The sequence below is a fragment of the Sciurus vulgaris genome (genome assembly GCF_902686455.1).
Source record: "Sciurus vulgaris genome assembly, chromosome: 7".
Lineage (NCBI taxonomy): Eukaryota > Metazoa > Chordata > Mammalia > Rodentia > Sciuridae > Sciurus > Sciurus vulgaris.
This window is the reverse complement of record NC_136467.1, coordinates 42,421,156-42,441,672: the sequence shown is the minus strand read 5'-3', so window position 1 is coordinate 42,441,672 and position 20,517 is coordinate 42,421,156. Positions and strand designations below refer to the sequence as shown.

At 34.2% G+C, this 20,517-nt stretch overlaps 1 protein-coding gene across 1 annotated transcript in view; it reads right to left on the bottom strand.

The window, feature by feature from the left end:
- Window positions 1-547: 547 nt before the first annotated feature.
- The window catches only part of TRDN (triadin), a 441,243-nt gene continuing 421,273 nt past the window's right edge, over window positions 548-20,517 (bottom strand). The window contains 3 exon segments of the mRNA XM_079147356.1: window positions 548-2,961; window positions 5,760-5,795; window positions 7,697-7,738. Of these exon segments, the coding sequence (XP_079003482.1) occupies window positions 2,834-2,961; window positions 5,760-5,795; window positions 7,697-7,738 (206 nt within the window). The 3' untranslated portion in view covers window positions 548-2,833.

Here is a 20,517-nt window from a genome sequence, read left to right as displayed (position 1 = left end):
GAAATATTTTTATTTCCTATATGCACCAGGTGGACTAGATGAATTTTCTATAGGCAGTATTTGTCATTCTATCTGCTTTTTTTTTCAGCCAAATTATTCAAGAAAATAAACTGAATCACTAAATAGGCAGGGTCATAGAAGTATCAAATACTTCTATGAAGTTTTGACAAGGACATACCAGAATGAGTCAACACAGAGGCAATTTTCAAGGGGTTAATTACAAAAAGTCCCATTTGAACAATGATTTGTCAGGCTTTATGAAGACTAAAAATGTTTAAAACTTTTGATAATTACTTCTTATTTCTACATACCTTCCACTACTAAGAGGAGATGCAGGTATTAAGTAGACTAGGGAGAGAGTAGCTCATACCAACTGGACAACTCGAGAAGTAAGCAATTATTAAATGCATGCATATATAAGCATGTATGACACAACACTATCAATGAACCAATATGTCATAAACTATGGGTAAGCTATTAAAGAAAAAGACCCAGTCAATTATTTCTATTTTTCTCTTAAAATGTAAGACATCAACTTTTAAAGGATCAAAAGGATTTTATTTGATGAAAACATACAGATGACAAGTTTAGATAATATATCTAAAGTGCTATTATGACTTGAATCAGATAAAACTTTATAATTATTATTAGTGCTGTTTACATTAAAATTGTTTATTTTAATTCTAATTTCAATAAAGTACACTATGTTTTAATTTTAATCAGTTTTCACAATGAGCGTGAAAGAAATGACAATGTAATATAGAAGAGCTCTCAAAGAGAGAAAATCAGTTCCATATCCAGAAGTACTATTTTGCAAATTTATTTATATGTTATATCCATATCAATATATTTTATCAGTCTCCATAATACCCCTGTGAGATATGATGTGAGATATGAGGCTTTGTGTCTTGATATCCCTATTTTACCCACAGAGAAAAAAATAAAGTCCATTTGGTGGTTTATTCAAGGTCACATACTATGTCAGGATAGCAGTAGGAACAGAATTTAACACTGTATTTTTCTTATGCAGTTTAGTGCCCAACACATCATAGAAAGAGTAACTGCTCAATACATAGTCATTGAAAGATAGCCGTTCAATGAATAAATCATTCTGTGCTATGAGACCTAAGATGGCTATCATATTTTCTCTCATTCCTTTTCCTAGTAATTCGAACAGATAGAGGAATGGTTGAGCAATAAACATTATCTACTATCCTACTCATAAGTTAATATCAATACATGAAAGGTTTTGGAAGACGGTACCATCAGGTCAGACCTGAAATTTTACACTTCTAGGTCTCTCTCCATGCCCCCCCAACAAAGTGTGCTATTAATCATGTTTATTGTAATGTTGGCTTTTGTGGCATGAACTGGATCTCCCATTATCTGTCCAAGACCAAATTCTTTCACAAAAGTCAGTGAAAATCCATTAGTAATAGTGAATGTATTACTGATGACCTAACCTAAGCAGTTTTGTAAAACTGATTATATACTGAGTCTTAACAACCTTAGTTGGTTGTAGTCCTTAAAAATAAATCACTTGGTTACTATAGGTTCTGGTTAGCTTAGACCTTGCTAAGATCATTAAAACACCAGAAAGGATAACTCAAATTATTGAGTTACTTTGTCACAAGTTCATTTGCAACTGGAAGTATAACAAGATTGCAGATATGTGACGTTCAGAGTTGATAGAAAAATGTTGTAAGAACATGAGTGTGTGTATCATTAGGAAGATGACAAAGTCATAACAGTCATTTCCAGTGATATATTGTCAAGCAAGTAAAAATTGTCATACATGTCATGGGCGATGATCACCCATCACTTGAAAGCAAGTAAGATATCTCATGAAGACATCTATAGTTAAATTGTGCTCCTTCAAATTTGATGGCATTCATATTTTTCCATTTTGGAAAAAGAAAACATTTAATTTCACCAAGAAAATGTATTTAAGTGAAATGAAAATATTTTTGCATCTCTCACCCAGGTTTAATCATTGATCTAAACTTCCATCCAGGTGACATTTTCATTAAGACACAGTGTGGAGAAATCTGAAAATTCCACATCACATTTGTTTATATTTCAAACAAATAACTCAGCAGACCTGCCTAATTGGAGGTGTATATCTACTAGAGTGAATGTCTTAATTGTAGTTCATGATTAATCTTAGAGATAAGATTCATCAAGCATTTATTTTCCATCTTTTCATGTCTGAAGTTCAGAGACATTCTGAGCTCTAAGAATATCACAAGGAACTTGTTGCGTTCTGGTGCAACTGTTATCCATTCTAGAGTACTGACACAACTAAAATAGAAACAGACATGAACAGAATGAAACTATTCAGCATCAACTTATTGGGTAAATTGAACTTAGATACCCACATGACACAGAAGTCACTTTTAGATAAACTTTTGTACCCTTTAAACTTAGAATGCAGTCTATATTACCATTTAAAAATGAATATCAAACTGATGTCAGGAAATTCAATTTGTAATTACATAAATCACATTTAAAAGACCAATATTAAGTAAACTGTAAACTAATTTGTGTGCAACCTTTCCATGAGTAGAAATAGAAAAATACAAGCATCTCCTACTCCAAAGCAACAAACACACTAATATTATATTCTTGATCATCAGACCCTTCAACATGTTTGTTTATTATTCAATCTCTTTCACCACCTTCTTTCCATATCAGGCAGAAGTATAAGATGTTATACAAAAAATTCTCTGAATTACATGATTTCCACTGCCTGTGCCACTGTGAATAAAGAAGACCTCATTTTTATCATCTTAAAACACTTGTAAGGGTCAAGCATGTGTATCTACTGTCCTTGTTACTTCTGTCCTGGAGAATTTGGTTTGCCGGAGTTCTCTCCAGGGTGTTGCGCAGGAGTGACAGGAAACTGAAATCCATAGCCATTGTACCCATCCAAGTAAACACACTGGAAGAAACTGATGGGACCTAAGGAGGAGAGCATGATTGTTAAAACAAGTAGAATATAAGAGTAGGAACAAAGCTAGAGGACTGAGGCTGTATGGCACAGTAGATACAGTCTCAGGCTCCACAGTTGCCTGCACAACTTACTGGCAAGTCAATCTCTAACTGCACCTTTCTGTGTCTTGGAATCTTCATGCATAAAATCGAGAAAACACAAACCTTACAGAAATGTGGGAATTACATGAGTCAAGACAGGTAAGATGCTTAAAATCCTTCCTGGTAAGCCCCTTAGTAAATCATAATAAAAATGGCATATCCTAGAATATCAAAATGCTTGGTGTATAGGATCTATTGATGTGCATAGCCATCATAGGGACTGTCCCATAGAAACAGATTTCAAAACATGAGCTTATTAATATTCAAAATAACGCACGTGTGTGTGTGTGTGTGTGTGTGTGTGTGTGTGTGTGTTTTATGATGTCACCGAGGGCTTGTGGTTCTTAAAATCTTGAAATTTTCCATTACTTTTCACTCTAAAGAGCTCTCCTGAGGCAGCTTAATAATTACTCTTTTAGGAAATGTTCCCAGGTACCAGCTCTGAGGAGAAAGCAACACAGGATAATCAAAGCCAAGTAGGGGTGAAAAGTGCAGTGGATTTAGCGTGAGCTCTGGACTCAGTCACACTGGACTCAGTCACACTTCTAGGAAACATCTTTGTTAGGAGATGGAGAGCTTATCCTCTCCCTACTCTCCTGAGCACCTTCTGATTCTCCACTGTTTTGCATGCTATCCATTTGCATTCTTCCAAACAACCACATTTTGTAAACTTTTTGCAGAAGGCCAATAAAAGAAAAAGCCAGTTAGTGATCACATGGGAGATGAGAAAGATGGACAAATCTATGTGATACTCAGGGCTATGAAACAGGAAAAGCCAAGTATGGGTAGGAGGAAGCTAAGAGAAGCAGGGAGGAGTAATCTGATTCTATCAGTGACTCAGTGACCTCTATCTTTTGGTTTTCAGGAATGAAATTAGTTTGGAGAAACATTATGTTTAGTTTTTCTTCTTTCCATAGCATCTGATCTAGAATGATTTTCTGTTTTATCCTAGCCTCAAACAGAGGTAGTAACACAACTCTCCTCCTCCCAACGTGTAGACATATGGGATTTCGGGAGTTGGACAGACCAGAGAGAGATGGTTTAGCAGAACCAGTGCGAAAAATGTCCTTCAAAGACTAGCTGCTTTCCAGCTGAGTCTTATTAGATGTGGGCACTGTCCTGACACACGTACTTAACTGACATTGAATACACTATTAATGTAAATATCATTATGGTTGCAAATTTTAGAGCTTATATAAAAGGCTCATGTATATCAGGCTATATAGAACTACTTCACAATAAGAAGAAAATAGGAAGTATTATTTTTATGTAATAAATTCCTCAAGTGAGCTTAAAATATTTGATACCTTTCTACTAAAAATATTTTATCTATTTTTAATGAAAATTTTTATTTGGGGAAAATTATAGATGCATAGGTAATTGTAAAAAGTCATACAGAGACATTCTAGGTGCTTTCCTATTTTCCACCAAAAGCAGTATATTGCAAAACTATAGTACAATATCCCAACCAGAAAATTGGCATTGGTATAAGAGTTTTACTCCTGTTGAATTGTTTTAACATTTATTTATGAAATAAGAGATTTCAAATATCTATGTTACATAGCTGCAAATTATCACTAGTTATCAATTGGTTATGTGTTATTGTATACATTGGAAATATGCAGATCAATATATAATTTATTTTCTTTTGGAATATTTTAATAATACCCAAAAGTATCACAAGGTAATTTTTTTCTATATTTCTTACAACCTAATTATATGAGGTATTATAATTGATATCTTTCTTATCTGCTGCAGTAGTCACAGCATCTAACGCAATACTTGGAATATAGTAGACACTCAATAGTTTTTTAGGGAATAAACTATTAATGCAGAATAAAAAGGATTTATTGTTATAAAATGTATTATAGTGATTTCCTGCAAAAATGAATATGAGAAGCAATGCAGAACCCAAAGGCATTATTTCCTCAGATAATGTCTACTTCTTTACCTTTAAAGCATTGAATAAAACTAAGGCATTAACTTCAGTTATATACATTTCAAAAATCACTTCCTCTAATCTGTCCAGTGGTGATTTTATTTAATACATATGTAGATACAAAACTTACACCATTTTACACTCAGAACAAAAATGTCTAATTTAGAAGTACTGGGATAATAAGAATCCTAGTAACTGAACACTGAATTTTGTAACTGCATATGAATGAATTCTAAAATCAAGAATCCAAAAACTGAATATTAAGAGCCTTCCATATACCTAAAAAAATTAATAAGAACTTTGAATCTTAGAAGTGAATTTTCAAGCAGTTGAATTGTTAAAACCTATTTCTACATTTCTTCTACTTGATATAAAAAAGTTCAGCTTATCACTTCAACTAATCTATTATATAGCAGACAGTAACACACATTTAAGCAGGGTTCAGCTAGAGTGCCCAGGATCAGAACAGTGTAGAATGGCTTGAGATAAATGCCACTTCAGTCATTATTCGTAATTCCTCCAACTATGTGCCTCTTGCCTGGCACAAAAAAAATGACAAACTTCTCTTTGAAATATAAATGACCTACTTTAATGTTATTCTTCATGTCTGTGCTAAAAATCTTTTTCTTGTAACACTGTTCATTTTGAAAAGGTCTAAAACTTAAATTTATACAGAGCCTGTTTAATATGGTATAATTTTATAATTTTAATCTAATTATAAACTCACTTTTTTGCTTCTTTGGAGAAGACATGTCTTCAGTTTCTAGTGGATACAAAATAGGTGAAAGTAAATATTTACACACTTACAGATATTGTATGAATACATACAATACTCATGAGAATAATATCATGAGAAAGTCGACACTAGAGCACAATAAGAAAGAAACAGGAGTAACTTTCCCTCTTTATAACACACTCTAGGATTCTAGGATTTTTTTCAGATTATATTCAGACTTTCCCTATAACATTTAATGGGCAAGAGCCAGAAATAGGAGAAGAACCAATGAAAAAGGAAGCAGCATGCTAGGTCAATTGATCAGATAGAAAACTGGCCCCAATGTGTGGGACATTTACAGATGAGGACAGGCTGACAATAATTTGTTTCTTGTGAAGAGGTCTTTGATGCTTAGAGTTACGATATTCTGACAGAGGAATCTGGTTTTAAAACCTTCCATCTTTTCAAATGTTTATCATTTTTATTTGTTGGGAACTTCATACTCTTTCAAACTTCTTACTCTTTCAAATCTTTTGAAATATATCATACATTGTTTTAACCCATAGTTACCCTACTGTGCTATAGAACACCAAAACTAATTCCTTTCTCTCTAACTGTGCTCAGTCCCCTTATGCAACTTCTTGCATTCCTTCTCCCTAGCTCCTACCTCTCCTGGTCTCTAGTGATTCTGATTCCACTCTGTTCTTGTATGAGAGGGAGGTTTTAGTATGAGTGAGAACATTTGGTCTTCTTGTGTCTGGCTAATATCACTTAACATCATAACTTCACATTGCCACAAATAACAGGATTTCACTCCTTTTTATGGTTAAGAAATATTCTATTGGGTTTATTATGTACCACATTTTCCTTATTTATTCATCTGCTAATTAGCAACTAGGTTTGTTCCCTCCTTAGCTATTGTTAATAGTGCAGTATATATATAGGAGTACACTATCACTTTGGTCTAATGATTTAATCTCCTTTGGATATATACCAGGTAGTGTGATTGATAGGTCATATGGTAGTTCTATTTTTAGTTTTAAAAGCAATCTCCATACCACAGGGCAGTACTAATCTCTGTACTAATTTACATTCCCATCAACAGTGTCCATGAATTCCTCAGAAAAGTGTCTTAAAACAAGTGAAAATCTCAGTTTTTATTTCACAGCACTTAAGTACCAATTTATTTCCTGTGCTTTTATCAACACAGAAATTTCCACATAGTTAAGTCTGGGCATGACTACAGCACTTATACTTTGATGGGAAGAAGCAAACTTAAGCAAACTTTTGCTGTCCACAGAAAATCTTGGAAGTAAAATAGAAAGCACTCTTTTTTATATTAAGTCCAAATAGGAAGTGAGGAACCTTTCAGAAAACAGTATAAACTCATCAAGTTTGCTCAAACCCTCACTTTTCAGATGGAGACAGTTTGTTCTGGAGAGACCTAAAATCCTTTGTCTGGAGGTGAACAGTATTTCTGAGTGCCCGTCCTGGGTTTTAGAGGGCTTGAGTCCTGCCTTCCTTTCCTGTCCTTTCCTTTGTCCCTTTTCCTTCCCTTCTCCATCCTTACTTTTTCTTCCCTTCCTTCCTTTTTTTTATGATAGTGCTGCTAGTAGAGATGTCATCTCAATTTCTCTTAGTAAAAAGTCATGCTTGGCGAAATAATCATTTTGTACTCCTTTATGAAATGATAACCGTGAAGGAATGCTCTTGCAGGTTAGTCAACAAATATACCTGATAATTAGTTGTAAATAAGTTCTTTTGATTTGCAAGGAGACATATTTCCTAAATAATATTAAAAAGATTTTTATTAAAAAAAAAGTCTACCATGTAAATCTTGCCTAGAAAAGCTGAGGACTAGATAAAGAATATTGAAATAAAACAATACAGACAAAACATCACAGCCTTGAGAGAAAAATGTGCAAATGAATCAACCATAACAAACTTACCTTTAGCTTTCTTTGGAGCTGGTACACCTTCAAAATCTTCTCCTACAAGATAGAGTAAGGACACATGAATTAGTCCATTTTTAAGTTTTCTCAAATTGGAAATACTGTATTAAAAGGTTTTTAAGAGTCACAAATCTCCTAATCTATAAACTTAGCATTAGGGGTTCCCACAAAAGCCTTCTGACAAGAAGCACTTCTCCAACTTGGAGTCAGGGTGGAGCAAAGTGCTACTGTGCTCCACCAGGGTCACAGGTTGGCAAGAGTCAGTCAGGGGAAGGGTCTGCAGCAGTGCTTCCATCCAAGCTACCGTGACCATGTCTCTCTTCCTCTCATTTTTAAAACTCCCTCCATAAACCATAATTACATCTGAAATTTAGGAAATTTGAAGTAAATGCATAAACATATGCAGGCTAGATCAAGACAAAAAAGTACCCACCCACAGATTGATTAGGGGATGTTAGCCCTTTTGGCAATTTTACAAAACCCTTAAGTGGACCCAGGCATAAGTGTTGCCCAACTAATCTGCAGCAAAGAATACACAATGGGGAAAGGAGGGTTTCTTCAATACATGGTGTCAGGAAAAAACCGGATTTCACACCAAAAGAATCAGACTGGACCATTATCTAACACCATACACAAACGTCAACTCAAAAGGAATTAAGACTCAATGTCATAAAAATCCTAGGGGAAAACTCCTTAAAAGTGATCTTGGCAATGATTTTATGGCGATGACAGGAGAAGCACAAGCAACAAAGGCAAATACAAACAAGTGGGGCTACACCAACTAAAACTAAAAAGCTTCTGAACAGCTCTGGGCACAGTGTTGTACACCTGTAATCCTAGTGGCTCAGGAGGCTGAGGCAGGAGGGTTGCAAATTCAAAGCTAGCTTCAGCAACTTAGTAAGGCCCTGAGCAACTTAGCAAGACCCTGTCTCACAATAAAAAATAAAAGAGCAGGGAATGTGGCTCAGGGGTAAAGTGCCCCTGAATTCAACCCCCATTTTAGTCCATCCCCCTCAAAAGTTATGAACACCAAAAGGATTAATCAACAAACTAGAAAGGCAACCTATGGAATGGGAGAAAGTATTTGCAAAACTATGCATCTGATTTGAGACTAATATTCAAAATATGTAAGGAACCCACATATCTTAATAGGTAAAAATTGAAGACAACAGAAAAAATGGTTAACAGGTGCATAAAAATGTACTCAATATCATTATCATGGAAATGAAATCAACCATATCACGTTATTCCTGACAGGAAGGTCATTATCAAAAGGCAAATAATAACAAGTGTTGGCAAAGATTTGGACAAAAGTGAACTCTTGTGCACTAGTGATGGGAATGTAAGTTGCTGGAGTCATTATGGGAAGAAGCAGGGAAGTTTCTCAAAAAATTAAAAATATAACTACCATATAATCCCACAACCACATTTATAAGTATATGTTCAAATATACATCTGTATTCTATACTTGAAATTTTCTAAGATGCGCACACACGCACATACATACTCAGAGTAACTACATGCAGTGACAGATATGTTAATGACTTTGATTTTCATAATAATGTCACAAGGTATACATACATCAAAACATCTCATTGCATACCTTAAAGATATGCAATTTGTATGTGTCAATTATACCTATATGAAACTGGCAGAAAAAGAAATAAAATTTGAACTAAAGCTCAAATACAAAAACAATGACTCAAGTTGTATTATGAAAATCACTTGGTCTTTTCTGCATTCAACTTACAGACACACATTGGATTAATAATTTTAAGATAGATAATTCTAACAACATAATTAAATAATGTTTTGCTTTACATCACAAATCTAGCACTTATAATTATGTAAAAGAGGGTTATTTATTTAGATTTTGAATACCAGATGTTCACTAATAAATAGAAAAGGGGTAAAATAGGGTAGTATGCAAATTTTCTCTAATAAGAAGGAAATGTGACCTTTATGTAAAGAAATGTGATTATGCAAAAAAGAAAATGGGAAACAAAAAAATTGCTAGGATTTTTTTTTTTACAATGGATTGCTAAAGTTTTGATTTGATCTATTTTAAAGAATGTTTAAATACAGACTTAATTAAATATTGGATGAAAGGACAATGGCCTTAATCTGTTCAGTCAATAGCTATAAATAAAGGAAAGATATAAATGGTTATGTGATGTTTCAAAATAATATAGTATTTATATTTTTTAAAAAATTCTGAATACCTAAATGAAAGAGAATATCTTAATTTCTTTTAGTAAAAAAACTGCTTATTGCTATGGAAGATCTGTAAAAGTACAGTTAATGCATGGTCCTTATCCACAGAAACATATATCTTATTTTTGTAGATTATAGTACACCTAAAACCAATATACCTATTCTCTGAATTCACTTGTTTTCCCAAGAGAATTAAATATGAACAGAATAAAAACCTGTGTCCTTCCAATCCTGTATTCTTACAAGGAAGTTGTTGACTGTAAGGGAGGAACTGAGTAATGCATGAATTCCTCAAGCTAATTGGAAGGAGGGTAGAAGGTAAACTGCAAGCTTGGGCCAGTTGCTATGTAGATGGAACACCTGTGTAAGCAACAAAGCAGCAGTAAAAATTTACTGAACCAGGATAAGTCACTGCAATTGTCACTGTTCAGAATTGAAAAACATGAATAAGGCACTTACAGTCCATTTACACTTACAAGTTGCACATTGCTTGAGGAGTGGTTATGATAAAACAAGTACTTGACTCTGAAGAGGTGCAATCATAACACCAAAACAAGTATCAAGATGTACCCAAGGAATTTTAAAGAGAGATTTGCTTTCAGGCGGGACAGTCAAGGAGATGATGTCTGAATAAAGTCAAATTTGAAATGGGTCTTAAAACACTCTGACAAAAAAGTGATGATTCTAAAGAGAAGACAACAATATGGAGAGAGACTAGAGATGGCAAAGAACAGAGGATATTCAGGGATTTGAGAAATGTTCTGGAAATGTTGTCAAGATTGTAATGAGAAAGGTCTTACATATCAGGCTGAATAGTCTCTGTTGAATTTCTCATCCAATGAAGATTGTTCAGGAGACAAATAGCATTTTAGATGTATTCTTTTAAAAGTAAGACTAGAACATGAGGGAATGGATTTAGAGGGGAAAAAACCTGTTTATTTTAATAGTCAACATAGAAATAAGTATTTCTGCACCTAGGTATCACTGAAGGCACTGAATGTAAATGAAGCTTCCCAGAGAGATTAAAAGTATTAAGTTCAAGTGAGTATGAAATATTAGCAAAATGAGGGATATTACAATATCCTGGTTGAGTTGAAGGAAGATAGTGATATACACCCAGTCATAAGGAGACTCAGTCCCAAGGAGGCACAGATCCCCTGAGGACTAAGAAAAGCTGTTTTCTATGGCTTTGTGTTGGAATGTTGGACCAGAAATGCAGTTGCAAAAGTCTAGTAGAAAACAAGACCAAGAAGGCAAGATGGTGTGGAAATTTTTATTAGTGGTAAGTGTTAACAGGCAAACTTCTGTGTTGTGAGATCATCACTCTTAATGGTCACAGCACTAATGAATATTTCTTAACACGACCTGCTGGGCCCTATTAGATATTTCATGTGTTAGCCATACACTCCTAAGAACAACCCCATAAGGCAAGAGCTTTTGAGCCGAATCTCCTGCAGAGATGGAGCACAGAGGGGCTGAGTTTCCCAAGGTCATAGAACTAGCAAGAGGCAGAGCCAGAATATGAACCCAAATCTGCCTAGAACAAGACCTCTTGAACAAGGATTTATATATATTTCTCAAACAGTATACCTGTCACTTTTCTAAGCAGTTTAAGAAAACTGACATATTTCATCTCCTTAGCAAATCCGTGAGGAAGTTATCATTACTATTCCTATTCCATAGGTGGGACCATTGAAGGCCAGAGAGGGCACTCAAGGGCCCAGAACTGTCAGGTATAGCAAATGAAATTCAGATTCAGGCATTCTGTTCCCAAGATTGTGCAGTTGTTCCTGATTCCAGAATTTGTACATTATGTTGCTTACAACATAACTTCTGGCAGGCTCTGACAAAGTCAAAGTACACACAAGTCATGCATTCATGCAGAGACATGAAGGAGAGGTTCTGCCATCCTTTATGAATGAGAGAAGATGCTAAGTGAGTCTCTCTCACTTCCAACATTGTGTTCTTCTTCAGTGGGCATGAGTAGAAGTTACTTAGTTGTCTTTGAAACTAATGATGATGAAGAGGTAAGTATAATGTCCGTTTTGTTTGCTTAGCCACTTGAAGTGATTTAGGTAATCATATTCCAAAAAATGAAGACAAAATGCATGATCTTGACATTGGAATTTGTAGACTCCATTCTTCATTCATGTTTAATCCCAAAGGAACCTCAGATATCAGTGAATCTAGCCATTTAAAGTTTAGATGCTCTACAATAAGGGTAACAAACAGATGGAATGTCTTATCTGTGTGGCTACCATTTAAAATAATGCATTAATTATACTACTGTCAAGTACAGGACTTTAAATAGCTCTTTTATACTTACCAAATTGGGGCTACAGATACAGGGGTGTTTACATGCTTACAGGGTGAAAGCAATACATAAATCATGATGGAGAAGCCTGGATTATGCTTGTTTCTTTTTTTCCATTGGTACTTGCATCTTCTCATTAACTGAGAATTTCTCCTTTCTCCAATTCCATCACCTGCCTTATTTAACATGTGTCTGTTTCAACACTTAAGAAAAATATTATTCTGTGGTGAAGTGTAATAAGCTGAAAAAGTCAGAAATTCTCTTCACCCTTCACCTAAAAGTTTTTACTTATTTCAAACTTGATTTGAAGTCAAGTGTTTAAGTTTTAGAGCAGGTAGAGTCCTTGGAAAGGTTTAGGTTATAACTTTACCACCACAAAGTCAAGGGTAGTCTTGGCTCTATGAGGATCATGGGAAGAATAAAGAGTCAACATATTGGCATTAATGGGATTATACATTGTGTGTGTGTGTGTGTGTGTGTGTGCGTGTGCGCGCGCGCGGGCATGTGCGCACACTAAGGGGGACATATACTCAAATGACAATATGACTGAGGAATTCCAAGGATATGAGGCAACATGGAGTATAGTGTATGAACTAATGGTAGATATGTTGTCCATTTACGTGTTTCTTTAATTACAAGAGCCTGATATGTGAATTTGTAAATGTTACACTAAGTGTTACAAATTTATCATTCTTAACAAGAAATCTTGGCTCCATTTTTATTTTCTAGATAAGTTTTTGTCAAGTTTTTCTTCACAGAAACATATAGTACTTCTCACAGGTGGTTGGAATCTCTATTTCTTAATCATAACAGGGCATAACTGATCGCACATACTTTGTGGTCTAATCTATGTATTTATAACATCAAAAGTAAAATTTTAAATAAATTTTAAAACATTTCAGTCTATTTTCATGAAGCAATTACCTTAACATTTTCCTTTTAACTTGTTGATTTAAAACATACTGTTTCAGCAGCAATGGTTAAGAGCTGTGATGAGCTTTTTTACTATGCCAGGTACTTCCCATATTTGTTTTCATCTAAGTGACACAATACATGTAGGAAATATGTAGAAAATTACCATTTTACAAGACATCTTGGAAACACACAGCATTCAAAAGAGAATTTCTCTGAAGCAACACATTTTGAACAGCACTGGAGGAGGACACAAAGCTAATTTCCTTAACTTCTGGAGCCTCACTCTTTCCACTCAACTATTCCATTTCTATTTACAAAGCATTTTGCAATGATCCCTGAAGGAACCAAAAGGAAATAGGATGCTACTTAGAAGTAATTTACAATTAAATAGAGAAAATGGACAAGTACCCAAACAGGTAGAAGGTAGTTTGACTACAAGGTAGTATGTGACAGTGAGCAAAATACCTAGAAGATGTTTTCAAGGGTGTATTGGTTATGTAAATCAAAGGAATATTATGGAAGCTATATCATTAAAAAGAACTCTAAGAGATTAAAAATAATTGAATAGTTAGAGGGAGGAAGAATAGTTCAGAAGAGATTGAGCAGACAAATTTAGAGGTCAAGAACATTAGGAACATGGAAGGTCAGATTAGGTTGCAACCTCCAGTGAATCAGGAAAATGATACAAAAATTTTTAAATGTAGTTTTTATGTGGCCTTAGAGGCTCTAGATTCTTGAGCTCAGAAGTTTGAAATTTAATCTAAGCTTGCAGGGGAAGAAGTATTGAACATTTTGTGTGTAGGTGGTCTAAGATTTGAAGTTTTGGAAAACTTAATCTGTTAGTAGAAGTAAAAAGAAAGGATGAAAGAAATCAGGGCACATTGGTTAGTTAGTGACTGCAATGATTCAGAAGATAAGCAGTAAAAGCCAAAATGATTTGACAAGTGAATTAGGGTCAGAGACAAGGAACAGTGATGAGACTAAGTAGAATTATGAGAACCTTCACTCCATCAGTGAATTAATTTCTGATAGGCATTAACTGAGTGGTAAATATAGGTAGGTAGGGTATGGCTGGAAAAGATGTGTCACTGTGGGTGTGACATTGAGAGGTATATATTTTATATCTGGGGGTATACCAAATATTTTGTATCGTTCTCTGCTTCTTGAACATCATGCAAGCGGCTTCCCTCTACCATACTCTTCCACCATGATGTTCTGTCTCTCCTGGAGCCCTGAGGAATGGAGCTGGCTGTCGATGGATGGAGACCTCTAAATCCTTGAGCCCCTAAATAAACTTTTCCTTTCAAAATTGTTCTGATCAGGTCTTTTAGTCACAGCAGTGAAAAAGCGGACTAAAACAAATTCATGAAGAAGTAGGGAGTGGGATCAATAGCGAGGGTGGATGACTTCATGGAGGAAGCATGCAGAAGAGGAGGAGTGAGGTGAGGATGCAAGAGTTCAAACTTTGGGGAAAAGCAGCAGAAACCCAACACTAAGGAAATATAGTCAGACTGAAAAACAAACAAACAAAAAAGAGTCTGATAAAATGGAGGTCATAAAGTAAAGCATTTCAAGAGGGTGGTGGACCCACAAGGTAGGAATGCATAAAAAAGCCAGGAAAAGGTAATTAAGCTTTGATGCAGAGTTCCCTGTTGAATTTTGAGCTATCCGAAGAAGGTATTAGGGAGAATATTCAGGTTGTGTGGGGTTTCAAGCTGAAGGAGTGGTGAAGAATTGGAGGCTTATCTCACAAGTGTGGCTGTAAATAAAAGCAGAGCAAAAGTACAAGGGCTCCAGAAAGCATTAAAAAGGCAAAGGAAATTTTATACAAAGGAATATCTGTAGGCAGAGGGAGAAGGAATCCTTTCTGAAGATGCATGATTAGGGAGCAAGAGAGGATGGAGTCAAAGAGGAACTTGAATTATCACGGTGGGGAGCAGGGATGCTTCCTGATCTGGTAATGGAAGAGTGGCAGTGGGTAGAAGGGGAAGATTAAAAGCCATCCTAACTTGGGGAGAGAGTAAATTTTCAAGAATTCATAGTGAAGACAGAGTGTTAATTTTTTTCTTACTTTTAGAAATAAAATTTTCTTGTGTAGTATCCAGACAGCTCTTCATACTCTTAGCAAATATAATAAATAAATAAAAACTACCTAAATAATGCATGCATACACACTGGCACAGTAACTGCATGTTTATCTCCACTAGCAATCTATTCTGATTTCTGCAGTTTCAAGAGATACTCATTGGTAAATAACTGGGCTCTTTGGCACAGACACAAAAGAAACTTAGAAAGGATTTTCTGTATTCTGCTTCTCTTACTTGATCAAATTCACTGCATCACTTTGAGACTATAGAGATATTTAAAGCTCCAGATTATTTTCTCCACTGATTTACTGCATTGTGTATAAACAGTTTAATAGAATATTATGTTCTATGAGTTTACATTTTCCCGAGAAATCTTATGAATCCATAGCTGACAGCAAGTTTATTGTAACCCTCAGGTGTGAGGCTTCTATATAGGCTATTATTTGAAACGATCATGAGTTAAAAAAAAATAATAATTGAACTGGTACACTGAGCAATATTCACAGAATTCTTGAAATTGACTCCAGGGAATAATGCAGTTTGCAGAGACAGTTCACATTTGGAATTTTGCGCACAGCACACAGTGAAGCCAGGGTGTTCAATAAATGCATGCAAGCCTTTCAGTGTCTGTCCTGTCACTCTAAGGATAAGAGACTGTCTTGAGGGCAATGTCAGGATAACTTAACATCACCCCAAAATGAATGAGGCCACATTGCTGGGACCTCATAATGGGACTAATAATGAACAATGACAAACATTTCTCCAAATGTGCCTCATACACAGACTTTCTCTGGGTTCAGGCAAAAGGAGGGAATCAGAGTGATGTGCATGGGCAACTGGTGCATATTAGGAAGCTTTAGTCAAAAACAACTGCTCCATTTTTATTTTTTTCTTCTGGTAAAATATCTCCATGAATTTAATCATCCTTGCTCTCAACAGTGCGATTGATTTAAATGCAGCCAAAAGTCAGTGAGATGTGCCTTCTTACTGTTATTTTGCTTTATAGTTTTATATATTTTGGCACAAAACCTTAGGTGAGCTCTGTCCCTAGCTGGGGAAGTAACCTGATATGCACGGTCATCACCATTGTCCTCATTCTCCTCTCATCCTCATAGCTGCCAATTCATAGTCACTTATCATGCACCAAACGTTATTTTGCACAGTGTTATTTTAACTTAGTCAATCATCCCAAATTTCTATATAATAAATATCATTATTATTATTCGAAATTTAAATAAGGCTATAGAAGTCCAATAATTTTCCCACATTTACACAGTTTTTAAGTAATGATTAAAATCAAGTATTTCTGAAACTAACTTCCCAGGTATCAGCCACTACCCCCATGAAACCATTTGTAATTCTAATGTGAATGTGGTGTTCATTTGTTTCTAACAAAAAACTACATTGAGTTGCTGGGCATGGTGGCAAATGCCTGTAATCCCAGCAACTCTGGAGGTTAAATTAGAGGTCAACCTCAGCATTTAGTAAGGCCCTAAGAAACTCAGTAAGACCCTGTCTCAAAATAAAAAATTAAAAAAGGACTGGGAATGTAGCTCTGTGGTTAAGCACCCCTGGGATCTATTGATTTTAGTCTTCATTAATGCTTCATTCTAGCATGTGACCTCCAAAAAACAGAAGTTAGTCATTTTTAAAGCAATCACTTTTAGTCATATATGAGTATGTACAAAAATATATATAGACCTGCACATGTAAAGCTGGAAATAAACTTTGACCCATAAAAGAAGGTCTATTTTTTTTCTATTCAAAAACTTATGCATAATGCAAAGGTTTATGCATTAATAAGAATGGTTTTGTTTATAATAAATATCAAATTTAAGGTTCTATGATTAAGTACTCTAAATTTTTAATGACATATTTATTTTTATACAAATACCTAAAACTAGGACATCAGTTATTTCCCTTTTTAATTCAGAAATTTAGAAAGGTAAGTAAAACCTCTTTGTTAAAATAAGATTGGAAGATAAAATTTTTAAAATTATTGGATATTAAAACTTCTGATAACAAGATCAACTGCATACCCTAGAATGTTCAGTTACAGAACCAGTGAAACTTCATCTATTCTTTTGCAGTGCTGGGCCCAGAGAAGGTAAAGGGATTCCCTACACAAAAAGGTCCTGACCCAAGGTAGAAACAAATCCTGCTGATGTGTGAGAGGTGTAGTCATGTGGAGGACAAGTGCCTGTATTAAAAACAGAATTCACAAAGCAGGCAAGGGGTGGTTTTCAGAGGCCATGATTCTTCCTTAAACCAGGGGTAGTGGGATGAAAATCATATTGCCCCTACTCTGAGAAAACAAAAGCACAAAGTTTATAAATCTCCAAATCTCCATGTGAAAGCAGATAGAAGAGTCAGCAAAACTCATGGAAAATATTTATGATAAAACTAGATGAACCAGAAAATACCTATGTACTGGCGTAAGTGGAATGTGAAAACCTACAAAAATCAAAGTCCATGGAGGAAGAAGTAGAGGAAACAATGGGATGGCTTGGGAGAAAGGAGAACAACAAGCCCTAATAGCCATCAGGCATCTCTGCAGTGAGTCAGACTGACTCCAGATTATCCACTAATACTCAGGGAGGAGGATAAACAAGAGGCAAATAGGAAAAGCTACTTGAAGTTTCTTACTTACCATCTACATATGCTTCTTGGTAAAGCAATCGTCTATTAAAGTCTTTTCTTTTTAATTTCTTTAAATTATTTTATTGTACTCAATTTAAAAGTACAATTTTTGTTAGATATATGATTTCCCAATATTTTACTTATTTACCTTTACTTCCAAAGAACAAAAGTTTTTTACTTTTGATGATATACAATTTATGATATTTTTTGATGTCATTTTAATAACTTCATTTAAACCAAGGTCCCAAAGATATGTTCTCCTAAAAACTTGATAATTTCATGGTTTACATTCAGAAATAAAATTTATTTTGAATTAATTTGTGAATAATCTGTGAGGTTTAGATAGCAGGTCACTTTTCAAAAATGTAGGTGGTTGAAAAGACTACCTATTTTCCATCAAGTTGTTTATGAACTTTTGTTAAAAAAGAAAAAAAAAATGGCCCTGTTTACATAGGTTTATTTTTGTAATCTAAATGTCTATAATTTTGCCAATAACACGCTCTTGTAATTACTATAACTATATAGTTAACTTTTAAATCAGGTGGTATAATTACTCCAACTTTCAAAAAAAATGTTTTCGTTACTGTTAAAAAGCTTTTCTATGACCACAAAGAGTCTGTCTTAGGTCTGGATTGAAATTGCAATTAAATTATAGATGAATTTGGGAAGATTGATATTGTTACTATGTCGGATCTTCCAATTCATGAATATGGTTATGTCTCTACATTAATTAAACTCTTCTTTGATAATTTTCATAATTTGTAGTATTCAGTGTATAGATCCTTTATACGTTTTTTTAATTTAGAAGTATTTAATTTGAGAGGACTTAATTTTTATTTTGGTTTGCAAATACAATTCACTTTTATTTAGAAAATGATGGTTTTTGTGCACTGACTTTGCAACTTTCAACTTAGTCATATTCACTTACTAATTCCAGTAGTTTTTTGTTTATACTTTTATTTTTTCTATACAATCACAGTGCCTATAAACAGTGGCACTTTTGTTTCCTCCTTTCTAATTCATATTGTTTAAATTTATCTCTTTGTTTTTTTGCAGTGGAAAGAATCTTCACTATAACATTGAATAGAAGTGGTAAGAGTATACATTTTGATCTTGCTCTTGATCTAGAGAAAAGCATTCAGTCTTTTCCTATAATGTGTGATCTATTGGTCATAGGTTTTCACACATATCCTTTATCAATATAAGAAAGGTTTTTTCTTAGTGTCCTGAGAGATTTTATGATGAATCTGTGTTGAATTTTCATCAAATTTTTCATATTAGTCAACTGATCTCAGACAGTTTTTCTGTTTCGGGTTATTAATTTGGTATATTACATTAACTGATTTTCAAATATGAAAAATAATAGTCCTTAATTCCTTGGGTATACTCCTCTTTACTTCAACCTATTGTTAATTTTATGTATTCCTTGATCGCTCGCTAGTATGTTATTGAAGATGTTTGTCTATATTCGTGACGGAAATTAGTTTGCAGTTTTTGTTTATTTTGTTTTGTTGTTACATTTTTTTTTCTTGTAATGTATCTTCTTTTGGTATAAGTTCAATGCTGGCTTCATAAAATGAATTTGCCAGCAATTTTTCCTCTAATATTTTTTGTAACCGATCTTGCGAAATTGGTACCATCCCTTTCATAAATGGTAATATTCTCCAGTGAAGCCACTGGGCCTGAAAATTTCAGAAGGATTTTAACAATGCAATAAATTTTATTAGGTGGATATAGAGCTATTCAAATGATCTACTTCATATTGGCTGTTTGGATATTTAGTGTTTTTTTTAAAGGAATTGATTCATTTCATCTAATTTCTTAAATTCTTATGTGTGAAATTTTCACAATATTTCTTTATTATCTTTTTAATGCATCCAGTGTCCATTGTGATACTCCCTGTTTTACTTCTGTTTTAGTGATTTGTGGAATACTTTTTTCCTCTGTCGATATTGAAAGACATTTATCAATCTTATTGATATTTTCAAAGAATCAGCTTTTGACTTATTTCTGTGAACTTCTTTGTCTTCATTAACTTTGCTCTATGTTCTTATCTTTATGATTTCCTATTTTCTGATTGCTTTGTCCCAATTTTGCTCCTGTTTTCCTTACTTGTCTGATATAAGCATAAAGTCTCCAAATGTTCTTTCTGTGCACTGCTTTAGCTGCATCCCACATATTTTGATGTGCTATATTTCTATTTTGGTTTGTTTGATTCTTACCTAAAATTTTTTTAAAGAATTCCTCTTTGGCAAATGAATTATTTACAAGGTTGCTATTTAATTTACAAGTGCTCAGCTATTTCCTGTTATCTTTCTGTTACTGATTTCTAGTTTAATTCCATCTTGTCCAGAGAACACACCTTGAATGGTTTCAATTCTTTTAAATTTATTTTTAATAGCCCATGTTTTCTTCTATTTTATATTTGACACTGCAATATTTAGTGGAATACAGAGGGCTACATTTGTGACTTCCAATGTATGTGTTGTATTTTACTACAAATAGATTTTCCAGGTCAATAACATCTCCTGATGTAAGTAAAAGGAAATGTAAATCTTCTTTTGAAAACAGCTTTCTCAATTTTACCTCCTATGATACCCAGAAAGTGAGATCCATTAAGATCAAGCAAATATGAGACAAGATCAAAG